Source organism: Equus przewalskii, chromosome 9, assembly GCF_037783145.1.
Source record: "Equus przewalskii isolate Varuska chromosome 9, EquPr2, whole genome shotgun sequence".
Lineage (NCBI taxonomy): Eukaryota > Metazoa > Chordata > Mammalia > Perissodactyla > Equidae > Equus > Equus przewalskii.
Window position 1 is genome coordinate 83105397 of NC_091839.1, and position 21952 is coordinate 83127348.

General features: G+C 43.1%; 1 protein-coding gene across 13 annotated transcripts in view; it reads right to left on the reverse strand.

The window, feature by feature from the left end:
- NHSL1 (NHS like 1) overlaps window positions 1-21952 on the reverse strand; it is a 290732-nt gene that overhangs the window by 12002 nt on the left and 256778 nt on the right. For 10 of the 13 annotated variants that reach the window (XM_070559451.1, XM_070559450.1, XM_070559449.1 and 7 more), the window contains 2 exons: window positions 9281-9473; window positions 4147-4278 (listed from right to left, as the gene is read on the reverse strand). In XM_070559451.1, coding sequence (XP_070415552.1) covers window positions 4147-4278; window positions 9281-9473 — 325 coding nt within the window. The remainder of the gene's footprint in view (window positions 1-4146; window positions 4279-9280; window positions 9474-21952) is intronic. The other 3 variants (XM_070559453.1, XM_070559461.1, XM_070559456.1) reach the window with 1 other exon arrangement.

Below are 21952 nucleotides of genomic sequence, written 5' to 3' on the forward strand. Positions count from 1 at the left end.
GCACACCCAAGGACACTCACTGAAGAAACACACACACAGGTGTACACACGAGGCTCTGCCTCAGAAAGAGGGGCAATGGGCAAAAAGCAAGGAGCAGAAGAAAGACCACTTGGAGGAAAGCAAACAGAAGATGGAAAGTTTTTGCCATTTGGTATTTTAGGAGGTGGGAGGTTGACCTGTATGGCTGCACCAGTTTGTGCCACTTTAGTTCCAAACATTCAAGATACTTTATTCCCCTCAACAGTGGGTTTTAATATCTTTTTCTTTCAAAATTGTGTAGTTTTTGCCTGGAGTCAGTGGTAGATTTTTAACTTTCTTTAAGGGCCATTAACAAAGTCCTGAGTATTTCAGTCAGCAATTTTGAACCTGAAACCACGCTAGGCTTCTGAAAACTTTTAAAAACATATGAAAAACAACTCAGATATTTATCATGGGAACCACCAAAATTCTATCCCAAAAACAGGTCCTCCAGCTATCTTCACAGTGCAGAAAGCACCACAACACCACAGGACTCAGATCGGTGCTCTCTCAGTCACAGTTAAGTAACAAAGACAACAACAGAAGGAGAACTCAAACAACTGTTGACCACTCACTGCTGCTAAAAATCCTGATGGCATTTATCTGATTTTAAAATATAATGTAAAGAAATAATTGTGTGTTTTTTCTTTTACTTATTATATACTACTACAAGGTTTGTCCAATTTTTTAAAAACATACATAATCAAAGATGATAGAAATCTACAAGTTAGTTTATTTAAGGTTTAGTATATAAATGTTTTAAAAGTCTTGTCAGGTCTTCAGTAATGTTCTTAGTACAAACTATCAAAAATTATTCAGAAGAGGATTCCTTCTTATGAGGCTTTTTCTGCTTGGGGAACACATATTGGGTTAAGTTCCAGGAGTATCCAAACTATGCAGTAGCTAATATAATTAGAGACTGGAAAGATAATCTACCTGATTCTAAAGATGAAACTTCATAACAGGTTGTTCAAATGCATTTCTAGGGGCTGGACCCATGGCTGAGTGGTTAAGTTCGCACGCTCCACTTCAGCAGCCTGGGGTTTGCTGGTTCAGATCCTGGGCGTGGACCTATACAATGCTCATCAAGCCATGCTGAGGCAGCATCCCAGATAGAAGAACTAGAATGATTTACAACTAGGATATACAACTATGTACTGGGGCTTTGGGGAGAAAAGGAAAAAAAAAAAAATAGAAGAGAAAGATTGGCAACAGATGTTAGCTCAGGGCCAATCTTCCTCACCAAAAAACAGCATACCTTTAAAAGAAACAAATCCATTTCTATGTATGTTTAAGATAATAAGAGTAAAGAAAAAGTTAGAAATTTTGTTTGATTCATTATATGAAAAGCAATAAATTATAAGCCATAAATGTACTTTAAACAATAAGTATCATTCCTTGATCTTAAAGCAATATATATTAGCTAGTCTCTAGAGTCCACTATTTATGGATTTTGAAGTAAAAACTACATATGTATATATAACTCTCCAATTCTGGAGGCATCTCTGGTTAGGTTTTAAAATCCAAAACCAGCAACGTGGGCAGAGTCTCATGGACAGCCTGCCTCTTCCTAGTGAACATCTTTCCTTACGATAATCATTTCCTTTTTTTTTTGAAAGATTTAAAAATTTTTCCTCCTTCTTCTCCCCAAAGCCCCCCAGTACATAGTTGTATATTCTAGTTTTAGGTCCCTTTGGCTGTGCTATGTGGGACACTGCCTCAGGACGGCCTGATGAGCAGTGCTAGGTCCCCGCCATGATCCGAACCAGCGAAACCCTTGGACGCCGAAGCAGAGCACTGGAACTTAACCACTCAGGCATGGGGCTGGCCCCTCATTTTCTTTTTTAATCTAATTTGTTTGACTCAGCCACACTTCCCTATGCTGTAAATCAGGAGACTCGTTTTTAAAGAAATACGAAGTGTCTATTTCTGATGACCATTCGTCAGGTAGCACAGAGCTTTCAAACCGGACACCTGATAAGTGCATTCTATTGGGAGGGAGGGGAGGTCAGCTGGAAGTCATAAAATGAACAAATGGACTTTTTGCTCCATGTTACTGTATTCAAGTGTCATTTCCCTTCTCCCTACACCAGTCGACCCAACCAGCCCATCTATAAACTAGAGCTAATTGCCTTTTTTTTTTTTTAAACTAGCTCTAACTTAGATTCTGCCTTCTCAGGCGCCCTTCAGCTGAGACCCAGGTCACATCCTAGACGTCAGTGCAGTGATGTCAACTGTGCATGTGTAGCAACAACCACCACACAGACACAATGTGGGAGTGCCGCCTTCTTTCCTCCAGCATTAGCAGTGTTTCTATATTATGTGAGCAATGAACGTGGGCTCCAGGGACTCAGTCGCTGATTTTAAAAATATTAAAATTACAGGACATATGATTTACCTAGCTTAAGTAAGGTCAGAAGCAACTGAGTTACTGGCCCCATACTGGTTGATTCAGTAATAAAAGTGATAAAAGTTCCTAACTCCGAGGTTCTAGAAGGCATATTATCAATGGTAAGCTAGATAGATAATTCATATTGAATACTTATGTGTATGTGTATCTTTATCTGGGCCAAATTATTCTTTACTCTTTGCACAAAGTCATCCAAAACCTACCTATTTTGGTTGGAGAGCCACTTACAATGTAGCCTATCTTAAAACATCAACCTCTCATCTCATGAAAGGCCTATCTTTAAAGTCACTCCTTTGGGTCAAGGTACATCTTCTAAAAGATCAGTTAACATGTAAATGTCACCTGTGTGCTGTAAGAAATTAGCCCATTAGGCATCTACTGAACATTCAAGCATGTGTCAATTTCTCAAATTAGTTAGCTGTCACCCAAAGGAGGAAAAAGAGCCTGAAAGCATGGGATACAGGAGGGCGCCCAGTAAAGGAAGCAGATGGACAGGCAGGAGCCAGAGGCAAGCTTGGCAAATTCCGTGGGCGCGACCTCGCCCTGGTCTGTAATAAACCCCCACGTTCCGGGGTGAGAGGAGCACCCGTCTGCCATCTCACCAGAGTGACAGACTGAGGCAAAGCATGCTCCTCCCATCCCATTGTTGTCATGGTTTGGAAGGCAGAGCACACGAATGTGGAACTAGAAGGCAGTGAGAGAAGACGTCAAGGAAAGAGAGTGAGCCTTCCCTCCTCACTGTGAGGCAGTCAGGAGGGGTGCTGGGAAAACACACAGGAACCATGGGCTCCAGACACCACGTGCTGCACTGGCACAAATTCAGGAAACACTCAAACGGCCCCATGAGGTAGGTTCTGTCAATGTCATGAACCTCATTTTCAGAACGAGGAAGTAGACTCGGGAGATGATGTGACAGCGAGGCCCCAGGAAGTAAGTGGCCGAGCCAGGACTCAGGTCCAAGGAGCCTGGCGCCAGAGACCCAGCCCCTGACCCATGCGCTACCTGGCCTCCGCAGACATTTCTGATGGGCTCCTTAGACCAGGAGAGGAGGGGAGGGGAGCCCAGAAAGAGGAGAATGAAAGGATTATCTGGAGCACATATATACAAAGACGAGCAGAAACAAGACGGATAAGTGAATAACAAAGTCAACACCATTCCACGAGCCAAAAAGGATGTCCTTTGTTTTCTGTTTTTATCACACGTTGAAAAATAGGGAACCAAGAAGCCATGAAATTGTTTCACTGGAAGTGGCTTTAAGGCCCTACCCAATGTAAATGACTGCTTTCTCTGATACTGCTATTTACTTATTCCCCCACATGGCTGTCTCTTTGATGACAAAAGGCTACCAATATTGTCAGTATAACTGATGAAGGCCATATGCATAATTTGAAGTCCTAGAATGAGTTCTCGGTTTTATGAAAACTTAAGATCTAAATTGAAAGTAAATTTAACTGTGGAAATACCCAATGTTCAAGGTGCATAGAGATGATGGCATCAATGTAAATTTCTATCATCCCAGTTAACAGTTTTCACATAAGCTCTTCCTCTTACCTTCTCACCAGAATTCAATTAACCATCTTCATGGGTGTTAAGATTTGCACCCGATGCCCCATTCGGGCTGTCAGAACACATCCATTTCACAAGCACACAGTGGAGGTTAGCATAGGGATGCTGAGCAGCAACAAGGGGCAACAGATTACGGTTCTGATGAGCCATACCTAGCTCCTTCTGTATGTTGTCAGGGACTCCTGTAATAGTCTTTCTCCTTTTGACTTTCTTCGGTCGTCTTACCAGAGTGTCTGTGTAAATTAGAGACCGCCGAAGGCTGGCCTGGCGATCGAAATTCTCCCCTGATGTGGAGTAAGTAGAACAAGCAAAGCATGTTATTCCAGCAAGCTGACACCGTGCGCGTCCTTCCAGAAGCTTGTTGTACATGATAAGAAGGCATTAATAATGATGCTAGCAGTCACACGATGCATGAATGCTGAAGGGCAAGGGAGGCAGGAAAGCACATTGTCATCATAAGGCTTGTTCCCACGATCTGTGTGTCCTTCCAAAGGACGCTCCTTCCTCTCATTTTCAAATGAGTGGGAGCAGCAATGCAAACTTGTTAAAAACACACAGGAAGAGGGAGTCTGTTATTTAAAATGGATCATTGGGAAGCATTTCATAAAGGTGTGGTCACCAAAACCACTGCATGCTAGTGTTGACATGGTGACGGCAATAACACGCTATAATCACTTGGCCAACTCCAGAGACCAGTATAATGTCTCATGTGAAGAGAAAAATAACTCAGTCAGAATTCCTGGATGAAGAGCTTTTTCGTTCAGTTAAGGAGGCTGACAATTTGGATTGACCGTGGTAATTGCTATGGTGTGAGATACAAGCACAAGGAACACACGAAGCCTTATGATGATAAAGCACTTCCACACAGTGCGACCCAGGAGCACTGCTGTGCTAAAGTGAACTGCTTCACTGTTTCACAACCACTTTCTGAAGTTGATCTTCATTCAGACATTTCAGGGAATTTTGCAGTCAAACCCAGAATGCCACACCCATGAGACAAACACACCATGGGAAACCATAAAATAATAAAGTATCAGATATTGAGTGGTCTGCTTTACATTACCTGACAGTTTAAAGTTTTATAGCATTTTCCTTGTTAAATGATTATTCTCCTCAAAAAGATTTAAAAAATATATATATATACACACAAATTATATACTTCCATCATTCTTATGTTCTAAGAAAAGTATAAAAACATTCACTCTTTTTAGCAATCCTCATACACATTCACAGTGGGGATGCTGTAAGCAACGTATCTTCTATTTTTAACAGGAGTAAACTGTGAATAGAACCTTATCTAATGAAAACAGAGGTTAAAAGATCTGAATGATCAAAGCATATTTCACCTGCTAAGCAACAAACTGAAACAAGTGCTGGCAGACCTGAAAGCGCTTGCAACTGTGTTCTAGTGGAGAAAACAGAAACAACTGCGAGAAGACCTGAAACCCCAGCAGGCGCCATCGCTGTGATAAACGGGTCACTAGGTGGGACAGCAGACATGGCGCCTCTAAGGGGCAGGTCATGACTTCAACGTCCAGCAGTTCCCTGCAGCAGAGGAACAAATTTCCTTGTATCAAGGCATTAAGAACGGACAAAACAATAGACAGTTGCATTTGGTCTCCAGTTTTGCTTCCCAAAGAGAAACAAAAGATAAACCACCCAAGCTCCATGGAAATTAAGAGACAACCCACGAGGACAGACAGCTAAGACATACGCTGTTAAAGGTGCCAAGCTCTCCGCCATGCGTCGTGACCTAGAAGGACTGTCCCCTGCTGGACCGCACCTTCCTCCAGGGAAAGGACGGTGACTCATGGACCTTAGCATCTCCTGTGGCATTGAGCTCAACCTCCAACAGAAGGCAGTTATTCAGCAAACATGCGTTGAATGGAGAGGAATGGAATCATTCCCTTTCACTGAAAAAGGGCGTCAGTCAGTCATGGTTCCTACTTGGAAATAAACTCAGCTGCTCAGGCATCAGCACAAAGTGAGCCTGTAAAACTGTTGAAGTATGTTTACCCGCTGTCCATCTTCCCGGTGGAAAAGCTGTCATCCCACACGGCAGATCACGGAACATACCCATAGGTACATTTCATGTTAAATATTTTTTTCTCTTCAACTGTCAGAACATGATGAGTCTGCACAGGACCATGACTAAAGGGATTAAGTCGATTTGCGAGCTGGCAGCTCTTCCTGCTAATGTTCCATATATGCCTGGCAGGCTTCACTCTGGATTTGAAATAATATATTTATCAGCATTTTCTCCTTTGCTGAACCTTACTGAAAATCAAACCAGAGGGTCAGTGTTCACCCAAATAAATGAGCACATGACAAGTCCCTGCAGGAAGCTACATTTTTATCCCCCAAATCTTATAGGGCTTTAGAAATATATAAAGAGCAGGAAGATGTATAACCTATGTCAATTCAACCACTGAAAGTGAAAATTTTTAGTTTAATGCTTCCTTATACCAGAATATTAGAAAAACCATTCTCTTTGTGAAATGTGTGTATGTGAACACATGGATCCAGAAAATGGATCAATAAATATATAATTAGGTATTACATTTAATTTTTACATTCCTGAAAATACTAATCACTCAAAGTAAATTGCATTTTGACATAACTCATATTGCTCATTTCTTTATGTCATTTGCCTTTCCTGTGGGGCATTGTGAAGGCCTCCTTTTGAACTCTACGTAATTCATATCCACTTAGTCAACCAATGGGAGAATTAAAGCTCAGAGATGACGCTGTCCACTGTGTGCCAACATCCACTGTTGTGCAATGTCCACTGTTGTGACAATGCCCACTGTTATGCAATGTCCACTGTCGTGAGAATGTCCACTGTTGTGACACTGTCCACTGTCGTGACAATGTCCACTGTTGCGACAATGTCCACTGTTATGCAATGCCCACTATTGTGAGAATGTCCACTGTCGTGACACTGTCCACTGTTGACAATGTCCACTGTCATGACAACGTGCACTGTTGTGCAATGTCTGCTGTTGTGACAACATGCACTGTTGTGACAACGTCCGCTGTCGTGACAACATGCACTGTTGTGACAACGTCCGCTGTCGTGACAACGTGCAGTTGTGACAACATCTGCTGTTGTGACAACATGCACTATTCTGACAATGTGCACTGTTGTGACAACGTCTGCGGTTGTGACAATGTTCACTGTGTGCAATGTCTGCTGTTGTGCAATGTCCACTTTTGTGACAATGTCCACTATTAGGATCATTTCTAATATCATTGCAAATAATTCTTTATTCCTCAAACTGTAGTTAACTCTGTTTTAAATTTCCCATTCTCACAATAATGCATTTTATCCTAATTCCATTAAAGCCTATCATATTTCATAACACAATCATCTCATTATTTCTGCATCATTTAATCATATATAATGTAACTACGTTTCCGCTGCATTTAATCAATCAAATAAAAGAATGTGTTTTCTAACAGAAAATATGCACCCATGTATTTCCTTGAGCAATAAACATTACACTTTGTTCTGAAATGTAGCTACTTACAAAAATAATCTTTAGGGGCTGGCCTGATGGCATAGTGGTTAAGTTTGTGCACTCCACTTTGGCGGCCTGGAGTTTGTGGGTTTGGATCCTGGGCACAGACCTACACACTGCTCATCAAGCTGTGCTGTGTCAGGGTCCCACATACAAAATAGAGGAAGACTGGCACAGATGTTAGCTCAGTGACAATCTTCCTCAACAACAACAAAAAATAATAATAATCTTTAAAAATTATGATCTATGTGAATAAGAATCACATTCAGAAAGATCAACAATGTTATTTGCAAAGAAAATGGGACAAAATGCCATGCTATTCCCTTAAGGCTTAAGTATAATAAATACGGAAAAACACACAAGGAATTTAAAATAATTTATGCAATTATTTATTAAATTTCTCTGGAATTCAAAATAGAGTTCTAAATGTGTTTTTTAAACACTTGTAAGGTTTTCAAAAACTCTTCAATAACTATGAAAGTGTTTTAGTCCCTGACAGGTGCACCCATGCCCTGGCAGAAAGCTTCTGGCAGCAGTCACCTCAGAGACACAGCCAGGGCGCTATGCATTCATCTGAGTTTTTACGAAAACTTAACCTGATTTTTTCAGATTCTGGCCCATAGGCCATGCTTTGTGGACTGATTATCAGTGATGACTATCAGTAATCGATTTCTCTCAAACACACAGTCTAAAGGCTGAAGCTGTTAGCTATCCCCATGTCTACTCTGTCGACTGTGAATGCTGACCCACCCTCTGCAGGGATGGACCTGAGGGGGCAGGAAGCTTGTGGTCTCTACAACAGCCCCTCAAGGTTTGTGAAATACTGTCCTGGAGGTTTATGTACTTGCTATTTGTCACCTTAATTTTCACAAGTGATTAAAACCTGAGTATAATATTCTGAAAAAACTTGAATTTCACATTTGGCAATTAATATTCATATTCCAGCTTAATGTTCTAAAAAGTTTATGTTCAGAAGGAATGGATTTTTATTTGAAGTTTGTAGAATTCAAATTATACACATAAAAGTATAATTTTACCATCCTATTAAGCTTTTTAAAAAATATATTTTATAGTTATTAATTCACTTGATATTTTTATTTCAAGTAATTTCCCCTTTTTCTACTTGAGAAAACAAGAAAATAAGAAAATCTATCATTTGGAAATTCACAAAAGTGTTATTTCTTCACTTCTATAAATATTACTTAAAATAGCCTTTTAGAAGGGAAACATAACTTTTTCTTACCCAGGACCACATTTAGAATATGTTCCCATATAACCAAAATATTTTTTTAAAGTAATTCATTTAGGGGCCAGCCCCAGTGGCCTAGTGGTTAAGTTCAGCATACTCTGCTTCAGCGGCCAGCATTTGGTCCCTGGGCACAGACCTACACCACTCATCAGCGGCCATGCTGTGGCGGCATCCCACATATGAGAAGATTGGCACAGATGCTAGGTCAGGGTGAATCTTCCTCACCAAAAAAAAAAGCAATTCATTTAAAAAAGACACACTTTAGATGAATGGCTGGACCACTGAGTTCTCTGACATCTGCTTTTGGTGACATAGTCCCCTCACTAAAGCAATAGATATCTACATGCACACACACATAAGTTTTAATATTCCCTTCACTAAACAGAGCAGGAAGCCAAATCACAGCTATTTACCTATTTACCTCTGCTGAGTAAATGAAACGCTAAGACCATGGAACAGACAAAGACCCACGTCATCCTCCCCAGACACCCGGGACCTGTGTGCATAGAAGCATACCCGTTATGTTGATAGGAACCACGTCCGCCTGGACCGTTTGGGCCTGCTGCCGCATCTTCTCTTCCGGTGTTGGCAAGGGAAGTGACTTGGCCCAGTTGGTTTGAGTATTAAGGTTGGAACAGTCACTTGAGCTCGGCGTTTTAGGTCTCCTGATGGAACTAAATGTTTCCTCTTCCAATGAAGAGATGGAACACTGCAGGGGGAAAAAGCAAGAAGCCTTAGTGTGTAAATAGCTGGCAGAAACATTTAAAAATGCATTTCTTTTCCTACAAAAAAAAAATTTTAACTGACTTGAAGCAAGTCAAAAGAATTGGTCATGTTTAGGAACAGAAGCAATGGTTTGCAAGAAACCTACTCATCATCTTGAGCATGGCCCATCATGCATTTTATTCAGAGGCCTTTGACTCTAAACCATGAGGACTGCGAAGGTTTTGCTGACCCACAAAATCTTTTAAGTTCTTCCTGTTTTTCCTATATTTACTGTGATCAGAAAGCTTATAGATTTAGTTTAACATTAGAAGCCCAGAGAAACATCACAGCTGTGGCCCTCGGTTTCCATATTTATTAAAATTTAGTTTTGCTCAAAGTAATTTTTAGCTTCGATCTCATTTCCTTTAGGCTCTGACCTCAAGGAACATTTCAAAAATGACAGAGCTATTGTTGCTCAATTATTTGTGCTGTTCTGAAACCATTTATATGGAAAAAAATCGGTGTGAAATTGTTAACTTAAAAGAAGCTGACTGAAGCTCTGCTCTGAGACTGATCAGAATTCCACGAAGGCATTTCCAGCAGTGTCTGCTCCGACACAGATTCACATCCTAACTGGGAGCCTTCTTCAACACCTTTCTTCCCATAACATCTTAAAAAGTGCAAGCAGGGAAGTTGTTTTGACAAGCATTTTATCACGGACTTCACCATGGCAGCTGGTCCACGACAAGGAAGCTCCAAGAACTTAAAAGAAACGCAGTGTGCTCAGGAACAACAGAAAAGGGCAATGGACTTTGCTGGGAAATGGCAGTTCACAACTACAATACACGTGTAAGAATTACTCCTCAAGTCGAAAGCATTTAAACAAATACATCTACGAAAATAAGGCATTTAAAGAGTTTTACCTAAGAACAAACAGTCATGAACCTCCCCAGGGGAAGGCCTGTGTGTCCAGCACCCCTCCATTCAAGCCTGTGCCTGGCCCCCTGGCAGGGGAAGATCTCTCCCCACCTCCAGCCACAGATCCGCTCCCTGGGTCTGAACTTTCTGACGCAAATCGCACCGCACATCGTCTTTTGTGACTGACTTCTTCCACTCAACATTGTGTTTGTGAGGATTTATCTATCTTTAAAAAGCGAGTGTTGATGACTTTCTGGATTTAACGCAGGTTTCTAAGGGACACAGGTAAGAAATGTGCAGAAATGCATCAGTTAGAAACCCCAAACACTTGGAAGAACTGTCATCACTGTTTACTGCACGGAATTAATCTTGCTGCAAATATCTGTTTAATCTACAACCAGGAGAGCTCCACAAATCGGAAAAAGACGCAGAGCTAATGAAAACGGTGTGGTGTTGGCGACGGTCCGAGGCCAAGAATCCGAGACCAGGTCTATTCACTTCACACCTTACAGTCAAGTGACCTCACGGCTATTCCTAAACCTCGAAGTTTCCTTTGCTGTAAGATGGGCTACATGCCTTCTTCTGAATCCTACAAGGAGTCCTCCCAGGACCCAATGAGATGACACCATGAAAATGTCCAGGCCTGTTAAATACCATGGACATGGAGCTGGCGGTCATATGTGTGACTTTAGGAAAGCAAATTCATGAATTGGCAAGTACTCACTTTTTTCTTTTATTGCAAGGAGGCTAACAATAATAAACAAAAGCAATGTGGAAATAAAAATATAAAATAAGTCACAATTAGATATCTCAGTATATTTTTGACTTGATATTTTTGATACATAAAACATGTAAAATGATAACCTAGTTCTTTTCCACCTAACGAAAATGTGAAATAATGTTTGTGATTAAACCGACAAATAAATATACTCAACGTATAATGAGCATATGTCACTGACATCTGATTATGCTACTAAATTACACCATATCCACTCACGTTTGATCTGACTCTGGTTAAAATGGTTACAATTACAGATCCTTGAAAGATGCTCACAGGGCTCTGAGTCACAGCTCAGCGGAGTAGATGCTGTAAATTCATGTAAATGGATTATCTCCAGCCTTTTTGGAGTTACGACACTCTAGTTAAATCTGACTGTTAACACATATTGTCTGCCCTTAATAAGGTGCAGACACACACACACAATTACAACTACTTTTATTTGAGAATCTCTTGGCAGTCTTCATGAAGGTCATGTGTCTGAGATTGAATCTCAATCTGATAAGTTAGAAGGTTACTCTGATTTTCTGATACACATAGAAATAATTTTTCAGGCAACCTTGAAATATAGCACAAATTCCAAAGGCCATTAGAAGCAAATTCTAACCCAAAAGGTTTAAGAGGAAACAAAGCAAAGTTTCAGCTTGATGGAGAACAACCGAGGACATCCTGCAGAGAGAGCTTCTGCCCGCTTCTCCTGCGAGGCTGCGGGGTTGTGGGGAAGGCGGGTTCCAGGGTTGTGCAGGCTTGTTCCACAGCTTGTGTGCGGCTCCCTGTGCTCATCAGCCCACTGGCCTGCTCCTCTTTAGTGGCCGGCACCCAGGACGAGAAGAGACCTCAGTCTAGCCTCACTGCCAGGAACAATCCCCAGGGATTGTGCACTGTGACAACTCACAAAGAGAATCTATTTTATAAAGTGCTCCCTTCATTTGGAAGAAAATTTCCCAGACAAGCAGCGCAGAATTATCTGCAAATGTGACTGTTGCGCGTGGTGCCACCATCCACTAAGAAAAACACCAGGACGGTGACTTTAGATGATCTGACTCCCATCCCTCTACAATGTGTCAACGAGCACAGGAAACACCTCCTGCAGCTCGGAGCCAGGACACATCACAGCTGCTCCATGAAGATGGACACTGAAGTGCTCTGGATCATTATGTCTGCCTATTAACTGGTCTCCAAGCTTCTGATCTCTCTGACCACCCTGCCCTCCTTCTCCTGCTCCAACAGTCTCTCAGCCCAGCAGCCAGAGGGATCCTTTCAAAATGTGTGTCACATGGTGTTGCTCCTCTGCTCAAACTCTCTAACATCCTTACTGTGACTGACAAGATGCGACTTGATCTATGAGCCGGCCCACTGCTCTCTGACCTCATCTCCCACTACTACCCTGTCCCACATTTATTGTCCCCTGGCCACACCCCCACACGCAACACCTCCATACACTCCTGCCTCAGGCCTCGGCACCCGCCACTCCCACCACTCCAAATGCTCTTCCTGAGACAGCCTTACAGACAGCACCTTCTCGCTCCTCAGCTGTGCATCAGAGCCCCTTTTGGTCGAGGTCTCACCTGTTCACCCTCCCTAAAACTCCAACTCCTGCCCAATATTTTAGATCCCTTTCTGTGCTTCCTTTCGTCTCTTTAGTACACGTCACTAGTATGCAAATACTCCAGTTATTTATCCTGTCTGTCTCTCCCATGAGAACGTAAGTCCCAGGAAGCTTTAAATTGGAATTGCATGAGAGCTACTGCAGAATTTCAGGTCAAAAAGGGGTCACTGTTTAGTAACTGATGGCTGTTGCCCTGGGTTACAGGCTTTCCAGGAATTGGTCCCTCATTTAATCTTCGCAACAGTAGCCTTGTCTTATAAATAAGGAAATGGAATAAAGTCGCTTTACTTTTGGAAAGTTCACAAGTGGCAACTGGGGGTACAATCCACACCTGACCCCAAAGCTGCTGCATTAAACTGTGAAATAACAACTCGGCGATGCCTGCAATTACCTGGTTTTCTGACCTAACAATAATCTCCATTTATCGCTCTATAAGAACAAAACCTGAGTCAGGCTGGCCGGCAAGGCAGTGGGGGTGGAGCGAGACTGAGGGCTCGGCATCTGCTCCGTCACTGACCAGCTGTACATGCTCAGCACTAGAGCTCCCGTGCAGGGTACAGAGTAACTCAAACGGCGTCGCCACGCTTCACGTTAAGGGAATTCTTCAATATAAGGTGAGATATTTTGTTAAATATAAGTTTAAAGTTGCCTTGCTTTCAGAACTTAAATGCAGTTTTTGAACCTCTCAATTGGTCAGTAAAGTTCACCAACACCCCCTACCCATGTCTGGAAGGAACAGAGTCACAAATGAAACTTCAGAAACCACGGCTCCTTGTGTCCAACTGCTTACTTTGGAGAGGAATCACCTGCCTCAGCAGCGGTGGGTCTGGGGACGTTGATGCTGCCGACCTGCGTTTCGGGGACCACCAGGTCCTGGCTGGAGTTAGACAAGCTTCCCACAGATGGACAGCAGGGCTGAAATATGGTATCCTGGCAGACAGTCAAGTTACCAAAAACTGGCTGTAACTATGAAACACAGATTAGCCCAGGCTTTTTTTTTTTAATCTGCTATGCTTTTAAAAATCAGAAAACCTAATTATAGCCAGAGGCAAACTTTGCCTTCATTTAGCAATTACTACACAAAAGCAGACATAGAACAGACGAAAGGACGTGAAGCATCACTTAAGAGAAACCAACACACACTCCTCTCCCACGGGACGCACTGTCTTTGGTGTTTCTCCTCCAGAATCAAATCTTGCTCAGGGTGACTCTTGGTTAAGACTCCAGAGAGTTCTATAAGGTGGGGTCTGTGCTTCTCCCACCTTAATACCTTAGACACACAAGATCGTGACTCAATTCTGCTCCCTCCTTATCCCTCCCCCCGGAGCCCCCAACGACAACAGCAGGGTTCTGGAAACAGACGCACAGAGAAGCACACCGGTGCCCCTCCAGCACTCGCGAGGGCCGGACTGTCCACACCAACTATTAGATAGTCCCAGCTGTCCCTTCTCTCCTACTCAGTCCATTACCACAAACCCAGCCTCTTCCTCCAGGGCTCCAAGCTTTCTTCTTCCATACTGAATTAAAACATCTTTTATTTATCTATCTATCTATTTATTTATTTAATTATCACATATTAAGTGATCTTTTCCTCATAATAATGAAACTACTTAGAGCATAAATGTTCCAACTGATCAAGTAATTTCTTGTTTTTAATCATTTTTATTATTATAAATCATATATATAAATTGCACACTGTAAGATCATGAGTAGTCAAGAACTCACGACTTAACCCATGACTTAGACTTCAACTGCAACCAACAACTGCAGGCTCCTCCCCTCCCCCAGGGTTACCACTCCCCTGAATTTTGTTAATCACCCCTTACTTTCTTTTATGTGTGTGAACATGTCTAAATTTCATGTTTAGACTTGCTTTGACTTTATAAAAATGGTATCTTTTTCTTTGTGGTGTTATTAGCTTGCCGTTATGTTTCTAAGACACACGCACGCTGTCGTGTGAGCCCATGATCCCCTGATTTCACAGGCTCACGCTCCATCCCAATACCTCGTTTATTCATTCTTCTGCTGATGGACAGCTGGGTGGCACCAATGTTCTATCATTTCGACAATTCAGAATGCCCCGAGAGGGGTCAGGAGGAAAGGGCTGCGGCTATGGGTCAGTTCTCCACAGACTCACTGTTGAGGGGACGGGCCCTGGACTCGCAGACCCAGAGTTAAATCCCAGCTCCCTTCCGGGTGTGACGGATGCGTTTGCCATCCTGACTGTAGTGATGGTCCTGTGCACGTACATGTGTCAAACTTACTAAACTGTACACTTTAGATATGCGTGGTCTATTTTACATAAGTTACATCCTGTAGCATCCATTAAGAGAGAGAGAGATCTTGGTTTCAGTACTTAAAGCTATGTGATCTTAGGCAAGTGATGTAACCTCTCCAAGACACAGTTTCCTCATCTGTGAATCGGGCACGAGCCCAGCAGCCGTGCGTGGGGACAACGGTACTAGGGAGACTCACATGCAGCCTATGCTCTGTAGCTTCTCCTGGCGTTTGGCCCCATGCTGGGATACAGAGACAAGACAGCAATGCTGTCCCCATCCAGAAGGGAAGGCAGGTATGAATAGAGCCGTATTCCAGCGTGATGGGAGGTGTGTGAAAGAGAAACAGAGGTACTGGAGACACCTGCCCTGTTGCGATTCCTAAAGGCCTGGAGACGGCAGACCCCAACCCTTCGACCTTGCTGGCAAGGGTGCAGCGTCACAAGGGCCATAAACAGCAGAGCAGTGAACCCACGGAGCGGCATGGGCTCCTCTGTGTCTGGAGTGCGTTCCGAAATTACTCACACAGGGAGACCCAGCAGGAAACGCCTGGACCCAGAGTAGTCACAAAGGTCCCCAAACTGTAGGTGCCCAGAGGCCAGGGACCATGTCTGTACACTGGCACCAAGGAGAATGTCAATGGTTTTGAACAAACAGCACGAATGCATGAATACCAGACAAGTCAAAGACGGAATGAAAAGTAACAACAGCAGGTGTAATGAAAAGGATTTGGGAAATTCAGCAACCTTGGCCTGTTATTTAACCAACACGTTGCAATAAAATGAAATGAAACAAAGTGGGAAGCCCTGACTTGCGCCCTCCCTGATGCGTTCTGGCTGTGTGATCTCGGGGAAGTAATTTCATACGTCTGAGTCCCAGTTTCCAGACCATTAAAATGATACTGTTGATTATTAAAATACCTAATTTGTGGGGGCTGGCCCCGTGGCCTAGTGCTTAAGTTCACTGCATTCCACTTTGGCAGCCCAGGTTTGCGGGTTCAGATCCTGGACGCAGACCTACACCACTGGTCAGCCACGCTGTGGTGGTGACCCATGTATAAAGTGGAGGAAGATGGGCAGATATTAGCTCAGGGCTAATCTTCCTCAGCCAAAAAAAAAAAGAAAAAACCAAACCTATTTTGTGGCAGTTCTTGCAGGAAATGAGATATAATTTGTGAAAAAGTTCTGGGTATCTTCTCAAGTGTCCCACTATTACATAATATTACACATATTCCATTATTATATTATTATAAAGTTAGTACTAGTGTGACCACGGGAGGTGCTACATGCAGACAATCTGTGATTATTTAGTAGTTGCTAAAACCTCTCAAATTCTTTGCTTTAGGTAGGAAATTCTATGTCAGTGGAAGAAAAGCCTTAGAACGACTGGGGGAGCAGCCAAATTTTCATAAAAACTGACCCTGTTCACAGAGTAACTTTCTCTGAAGTCTGGTTTGAAAGACCAAGCAGTTGAATGATAACAATCATCACTATTGGAGCACACCTGTCCCCAAGGTGGCACTTCCGCCCCCGCTGGAGCCATCCTGTGTGCCGGCACCATGCTAAGGGTCTCACAAACATCAACTCACTCCAACCTCACAACAACCCTCCAGGCTGGTTCATTATCAAAACCAGAAGGCGGCTGAGAGTGAAAGGTGCTGTTAATAATTACCCAGGACAGCAGCTGTATGGCAGGACCGTCCTGAGCATACAGACATGTGGCCGACAACTCCTCACAGTGGAGGGAACTGAAGCTCACAGAGAGAAGCAGTCTGCCCAAGGCCACTGGCTGCAAGAGGTTGGGGCGCTGCCCAGAGCCGGGCTCTCGGGCCTCCCATTACACCAGCCTCCTGCATTTGTAGATACAGGGTAAGGCCCATCCTTTTGTCATCAAAGTCCTCCTCAATTAAATGTCTCTTATCAATGAAGACTAAAACACAACCCAAGATGCCAGTTCAAAGAATAACGGGAAACCAAAAACAAAATTTCAGTTTCTATCAATACCATTAAAGCCAACCGTTTACTCCCAGAATCCCAGTCTAATTTATGTTTGGACGTGAATTTTACACGAGAGACTGAGTAACTCAGAATGGACACCCTTTCTCCCAAGACGACAGGGTCCCTATGAAGGTTTCCCCAACCCAGCGAACAGCTCACCAAACACCACCTCCAACAGCACAGCCCATCGACCCACGGAACGTTCTGGCATCTGTAACTGAACTTCCTTAAGATACCCAAATAAGCTCTTGGGTAGCAGCTGGTATACCCCAAAACTATACGAACAAAAAAGTGTCAAGACTAGACGACACTAAAGCAATGACTTACTTTTCCATTTCCCAGTTAAATGAAAGGTATTTTGTGAGATTTCTACATTTCTTTTCTGTATAAGCATTTTTCATGCCAGTGTTTGATATTTAGGATACACATAACAGATACAGTTGGAAACATTTAAGCAAGTTTTTTCTCGCGACACTACATCACCATGTTGAAAGATGTGTGGAATCATTTTTGACGCCGTAAACAGGAGGCCTACCTGGTAAAGGTTTCACCTTAGGATCCAGAATGAAAAGCAGCCATCGCGAGGCTCTTTGCTCTAACATACGTCCTGAACCTTTGCCCTGAGAGCGAGCCTCCTTCTAGGAGAATGCTTCCGTCCTAGGCACATACAGACACTTCGTGTTTGTTGCATGCTAATTAGATGCTTTTCTCTCTAAATACGTCTTCAGATGTCTCAGCACCTACGGTCTGGGCACTCACCTGGCTGTCCCATCTCCCACACGGCCCACGGCTATCCTCACCACCCACCCCATCGCCTGCCCAGGAAATACAAAGAAAGGGTTTTCCCCAGAGAATTTCCCCTCTAACCTGACTTCCACATACTCTGTATCTAAAACGACCTCGACTGCTAAAACAACTTGTAAGAACATGAGTTGCAGGTTGGGGTCTTGGTCTTAACACACAGACCACAAACTGCTGGCCTGGACCCTCCGGTTATGGGATTCCCACCTGATCTCAAATGCCAACTTGATCAGACACTGAATCCCAGGGAGACTTTGGGTTCTTTCTGGACTCTGAGTTCTGTTTTTACTGTTCTGTCCTATTGGTCTGTACCCAGCTGCCACGTGGAGTAATTCCCGACACTTGATGTCTTAGCACCTTCCTCACAGCTCCTCACAGCCGCCCAGTGACGGACCTCATCTTCAGCTTCTCCAGTCCTCTCCCTCCGCCTCCCATCCCTGAAATAACTCCAAACCAAACCAAAACTACACAGAACGCTCGACTTTTTATTGCTATTGTGTTAATTTTATAAATTATCTTGGGCAGAATTGACGGCTTTTTGATACTGAGTCGTCTAATCTAAGAGCATGGTATGCCTTTCCAGTTATTCAAATCTCATTTGTGTTATTCTACAGTATTTTAGAGTTTTTTCATATAGATCTTGTACTTTTCTTATTAAATTTATGCCTAGTTACTTTGTCTGCTATAGCTATTTTAAATATTTTTTCTATCATATCTTCAAACCTGCCTTTGTAGATATGAAAGTTATTGATTTCTAATATTAATTTCACACTTTACTATATTATTGAATTCTATTATTGATAGTAGTTTAATTCTATTCTCCTGGATTCACCAAGAATATAAACTTGCCACGTCTGCGTGACAACATCACCTCGGTCTTTTGCATTTCGTACCTCTCGTTCCACAGCTTTTCCAGAGGTGCTGCTGGTTCCTCCCACACAATATACAACAGTGACAGAGAACATCACTGTCTCATCCCTATCCTAATGAGAATGGCCAGTTAGAAATCATATTAGATTTGGTGACAAGACAAATACATCTTGTTAAGTTATGAGTATCCACTTCTTCGTATATTGAGTGTTTTTATCCAGAATGGCTGTTAAATTGCATCAAGTACCTTATTAATACCTATGGTTTTGATATAATTTTCCTCCTCAAATCTGTTAATATGATTAATGTATGATTGGATTACCTAATATTGAACATCCTTGCATTACTACTGGAATAAATCTGGATTGATTTTGGAGTGCTTGTCTTGTAAGGAGCTGCTAGATTCTCTTTCCGAACATTTTATTCACAACTTCTAATGCCAGCATTCAGGAGAGAGACTGGCCAGTATTTTCTGCTTTGAGCAGTTTTTATCAGGTTTTGGCAGCAGTGTTAAACTAATTCATTATAAAAAGTGCACCTTTTCCTTCTCTTTCTTTGTTCTGGAAGAGTTTCAAGCAGTGGATTCATCCAGTCTTTAAAGCTTTAGTAAAAACCACTCTGTGAAACCATCTGGCTTGATGCTTTTTGAATTTGGTCCAGTGTTTTTTTACTGGCTTCACTTTTTTTGCTCCCAGTTTTATTGAGAGATAATTGACATACAACACCGTGTAACTTAAGGTATACAACATGATGTTGACAGACATGTATATTGTGAAACGATCACCAAAATAGGGTTAGTTAACACATGATCGCCTCACAGTTACCCTTTTTTTGCCCAATTTGGTGTAAATTGTTTATAAACTTTCTTTTTTAAAAATGGAAATCAGTCTAAAATATTAAATATTAGCTATTAAAATATTCTCTAGAAGTTCTAGAGTCAGGTTTGATATATGACACAAATTAGAAAATCAGTTTCAACACGATGTATGTATCTTCCATCTAAAAACATGGAACATACAATTTTTATTCCTAATTATAAAATCCTCTGCTTAAAAAGTGCTAGTGAGGGGCCGGTCCTGTGGTGTAGCAGTTAAGTTCAGGTGCTCCACTTTGGCAACCCAGGGTTCGAAGGTTCAGATCCTGGGTGCAAACCTAGCCCCATTCAAGAAGCCATGCTGTGGTGGTGTCCCATACACAAAATCGGAGAAGATGGGTACACATGTTAGCTCAGGGACAATCTTCTTCATCAAAAAAAGAAAGAAAAAAAGCTAGTGATTTCCTATCAGCTCTGCAGTGAAGGTCAACTCCTTTCCTCAGCATCACCCCTCGGTGCTCCCGCCCCAGCCTCCTCCACCACACTGCTCCCCTCACTCTTGCTGAACTCAAGATCTGCAGAGCTGCTCCACCTGGCATCTGCCCGACCCTTCACAACCTCCCCTCAGCGCCCCCACTCTCAGAGACATGCCCTAGCAGAGTTGTAACATGACACCTGAACTGAGGTTTTGGAAGTGGCTCAATAATTGGTAATGTCTGAAGGTGTGAGAAAAAGAAAACAATCAAGGAGGCGCCCAGCATTTATAACTTAAGCAACTGGTAAAATGGAGGCTGTGCTGACTGAGGTGGGAAGAACCAGGGAAGGAGCAGGTATCTTTTCGGAAGAGGGATGTGAGAATCACTTATGTGGATCTGGATAAGTTCGAGACACTTGTAAGACACTAAGCAGAGATGGACAGTAAACAGATAAATGCATGAGTCTGGGCTAGAGACAGAAACTTAGGAAGCGTCAATGCATGGAATTTGAAACCATGGACTCAACAAAACCACCCAAGGAGTGGGTCTGTTCCAGAGGAGCAGAGGTGCAAGGTTCAGGCCAGCGTTTGGGAACTGGAAGAAGAGGGGCATCCAACAATGACTGAGAAGCAAAGGCTGGAGGAGGAGGAGGAAAACCAGCAGTGCGTGGGCTCGTGAAAGCCAAGGAAAGAAAGTATCGTAAGAAGCAAAGAACGAGAAGTGATGTCAAATGCTGTTCTGTTCGGAGGCTGAGTAAGACGAAGCCTGGGAATTAAGTATGGGGTGTGGCCGGGAGAGCTGATGAGTGGACTGAACAAGCAGCCCCAGGGGCGCGTCCGCAGGGTTCACAGCAGACTGTGAGGAAAGGCCACGTCGACAGCAAGGTCAGTCCCTTCTTTGGAGAAGCTGTAAATGTGGCAGAATTTGGAGGGAGATAAAAGGCTGAAGGAAAGTTTCTTCAAGATGAAAGAAAATCGAGAACGTTTTTATAAGGATGGATAGGATGCAATAGAGAGAGGAGACTGATGAGGCAGAAGGGAGAGGAAAGTGGCAGGTGTGAAGTCCTTGGGAGGCTGGCGTTATTCATTCCATTGGGAACATACTGATTGCTGGCTGTGTGCTGGGCCCTGATCTGGGCAACAAGGATGCAGCAGGCAGACAAGCAGCAAGCACTGTGCAGCCACTGCAACAGGAGGAAAGGGTGGGGGGCATGGGGACAGATGCGAGTGGTTTGAGAGGTGTGGCTGTGAAAGGACATGCCTTCCGATTGTTTGGGTTTTTCCTAGTGCGTAGATATCAAAGACAGGATCTGAGCGTATCAGAGGAAGCAGGTTTGGAGTCTTGAGAAGAAGGTGTGGAATGTAATTTGGGAGAGTGGAGGAGGGAACTGATGGGTGAACATATTTTTATCACTGGGCAGGACTTTCGGTTTGAGGCCACACATTTATGGTGAGACCAGCTAACATACCTAGTGTTCTTCTCTGGCCTTGTTCAGCCAATCAGCTTTTAGCACAGAGCAGAGAGAGCGCTGGATCAAACTGGGGTTGGGATTTCTCCAGGAAACCAGCAAAGGAGAGAGGGGCCTGTAGAGTTGAAAGTGTGTACAGAGAAGTGGCTATAATGGTGGACCATGTAACACAGGATGGGGAAGGACATCTAAGGTGACGAAGAGGGTGGGGTCAACACATTGGAATTTCTCATGGGGTCAGATAATTTTCATAATGGGTTCTAGTGGGATCAAGCTGGAGGGACAGGTGGCAGATGGAACATCCTTGACTCTTCTCATAACTTCAGCAAATTCTGTAGGATCCACTTTCAAAATAAACCGGGACTCTCCACCAGGGCCACCCTGGTCCCAGCCCCCATCCTGGGTCTCTTGCCAGGATTGATGAAAAGCCAACCAGCTTGCCCCAGCTTCCATCTTGAACCCTCTATGGTCTTATT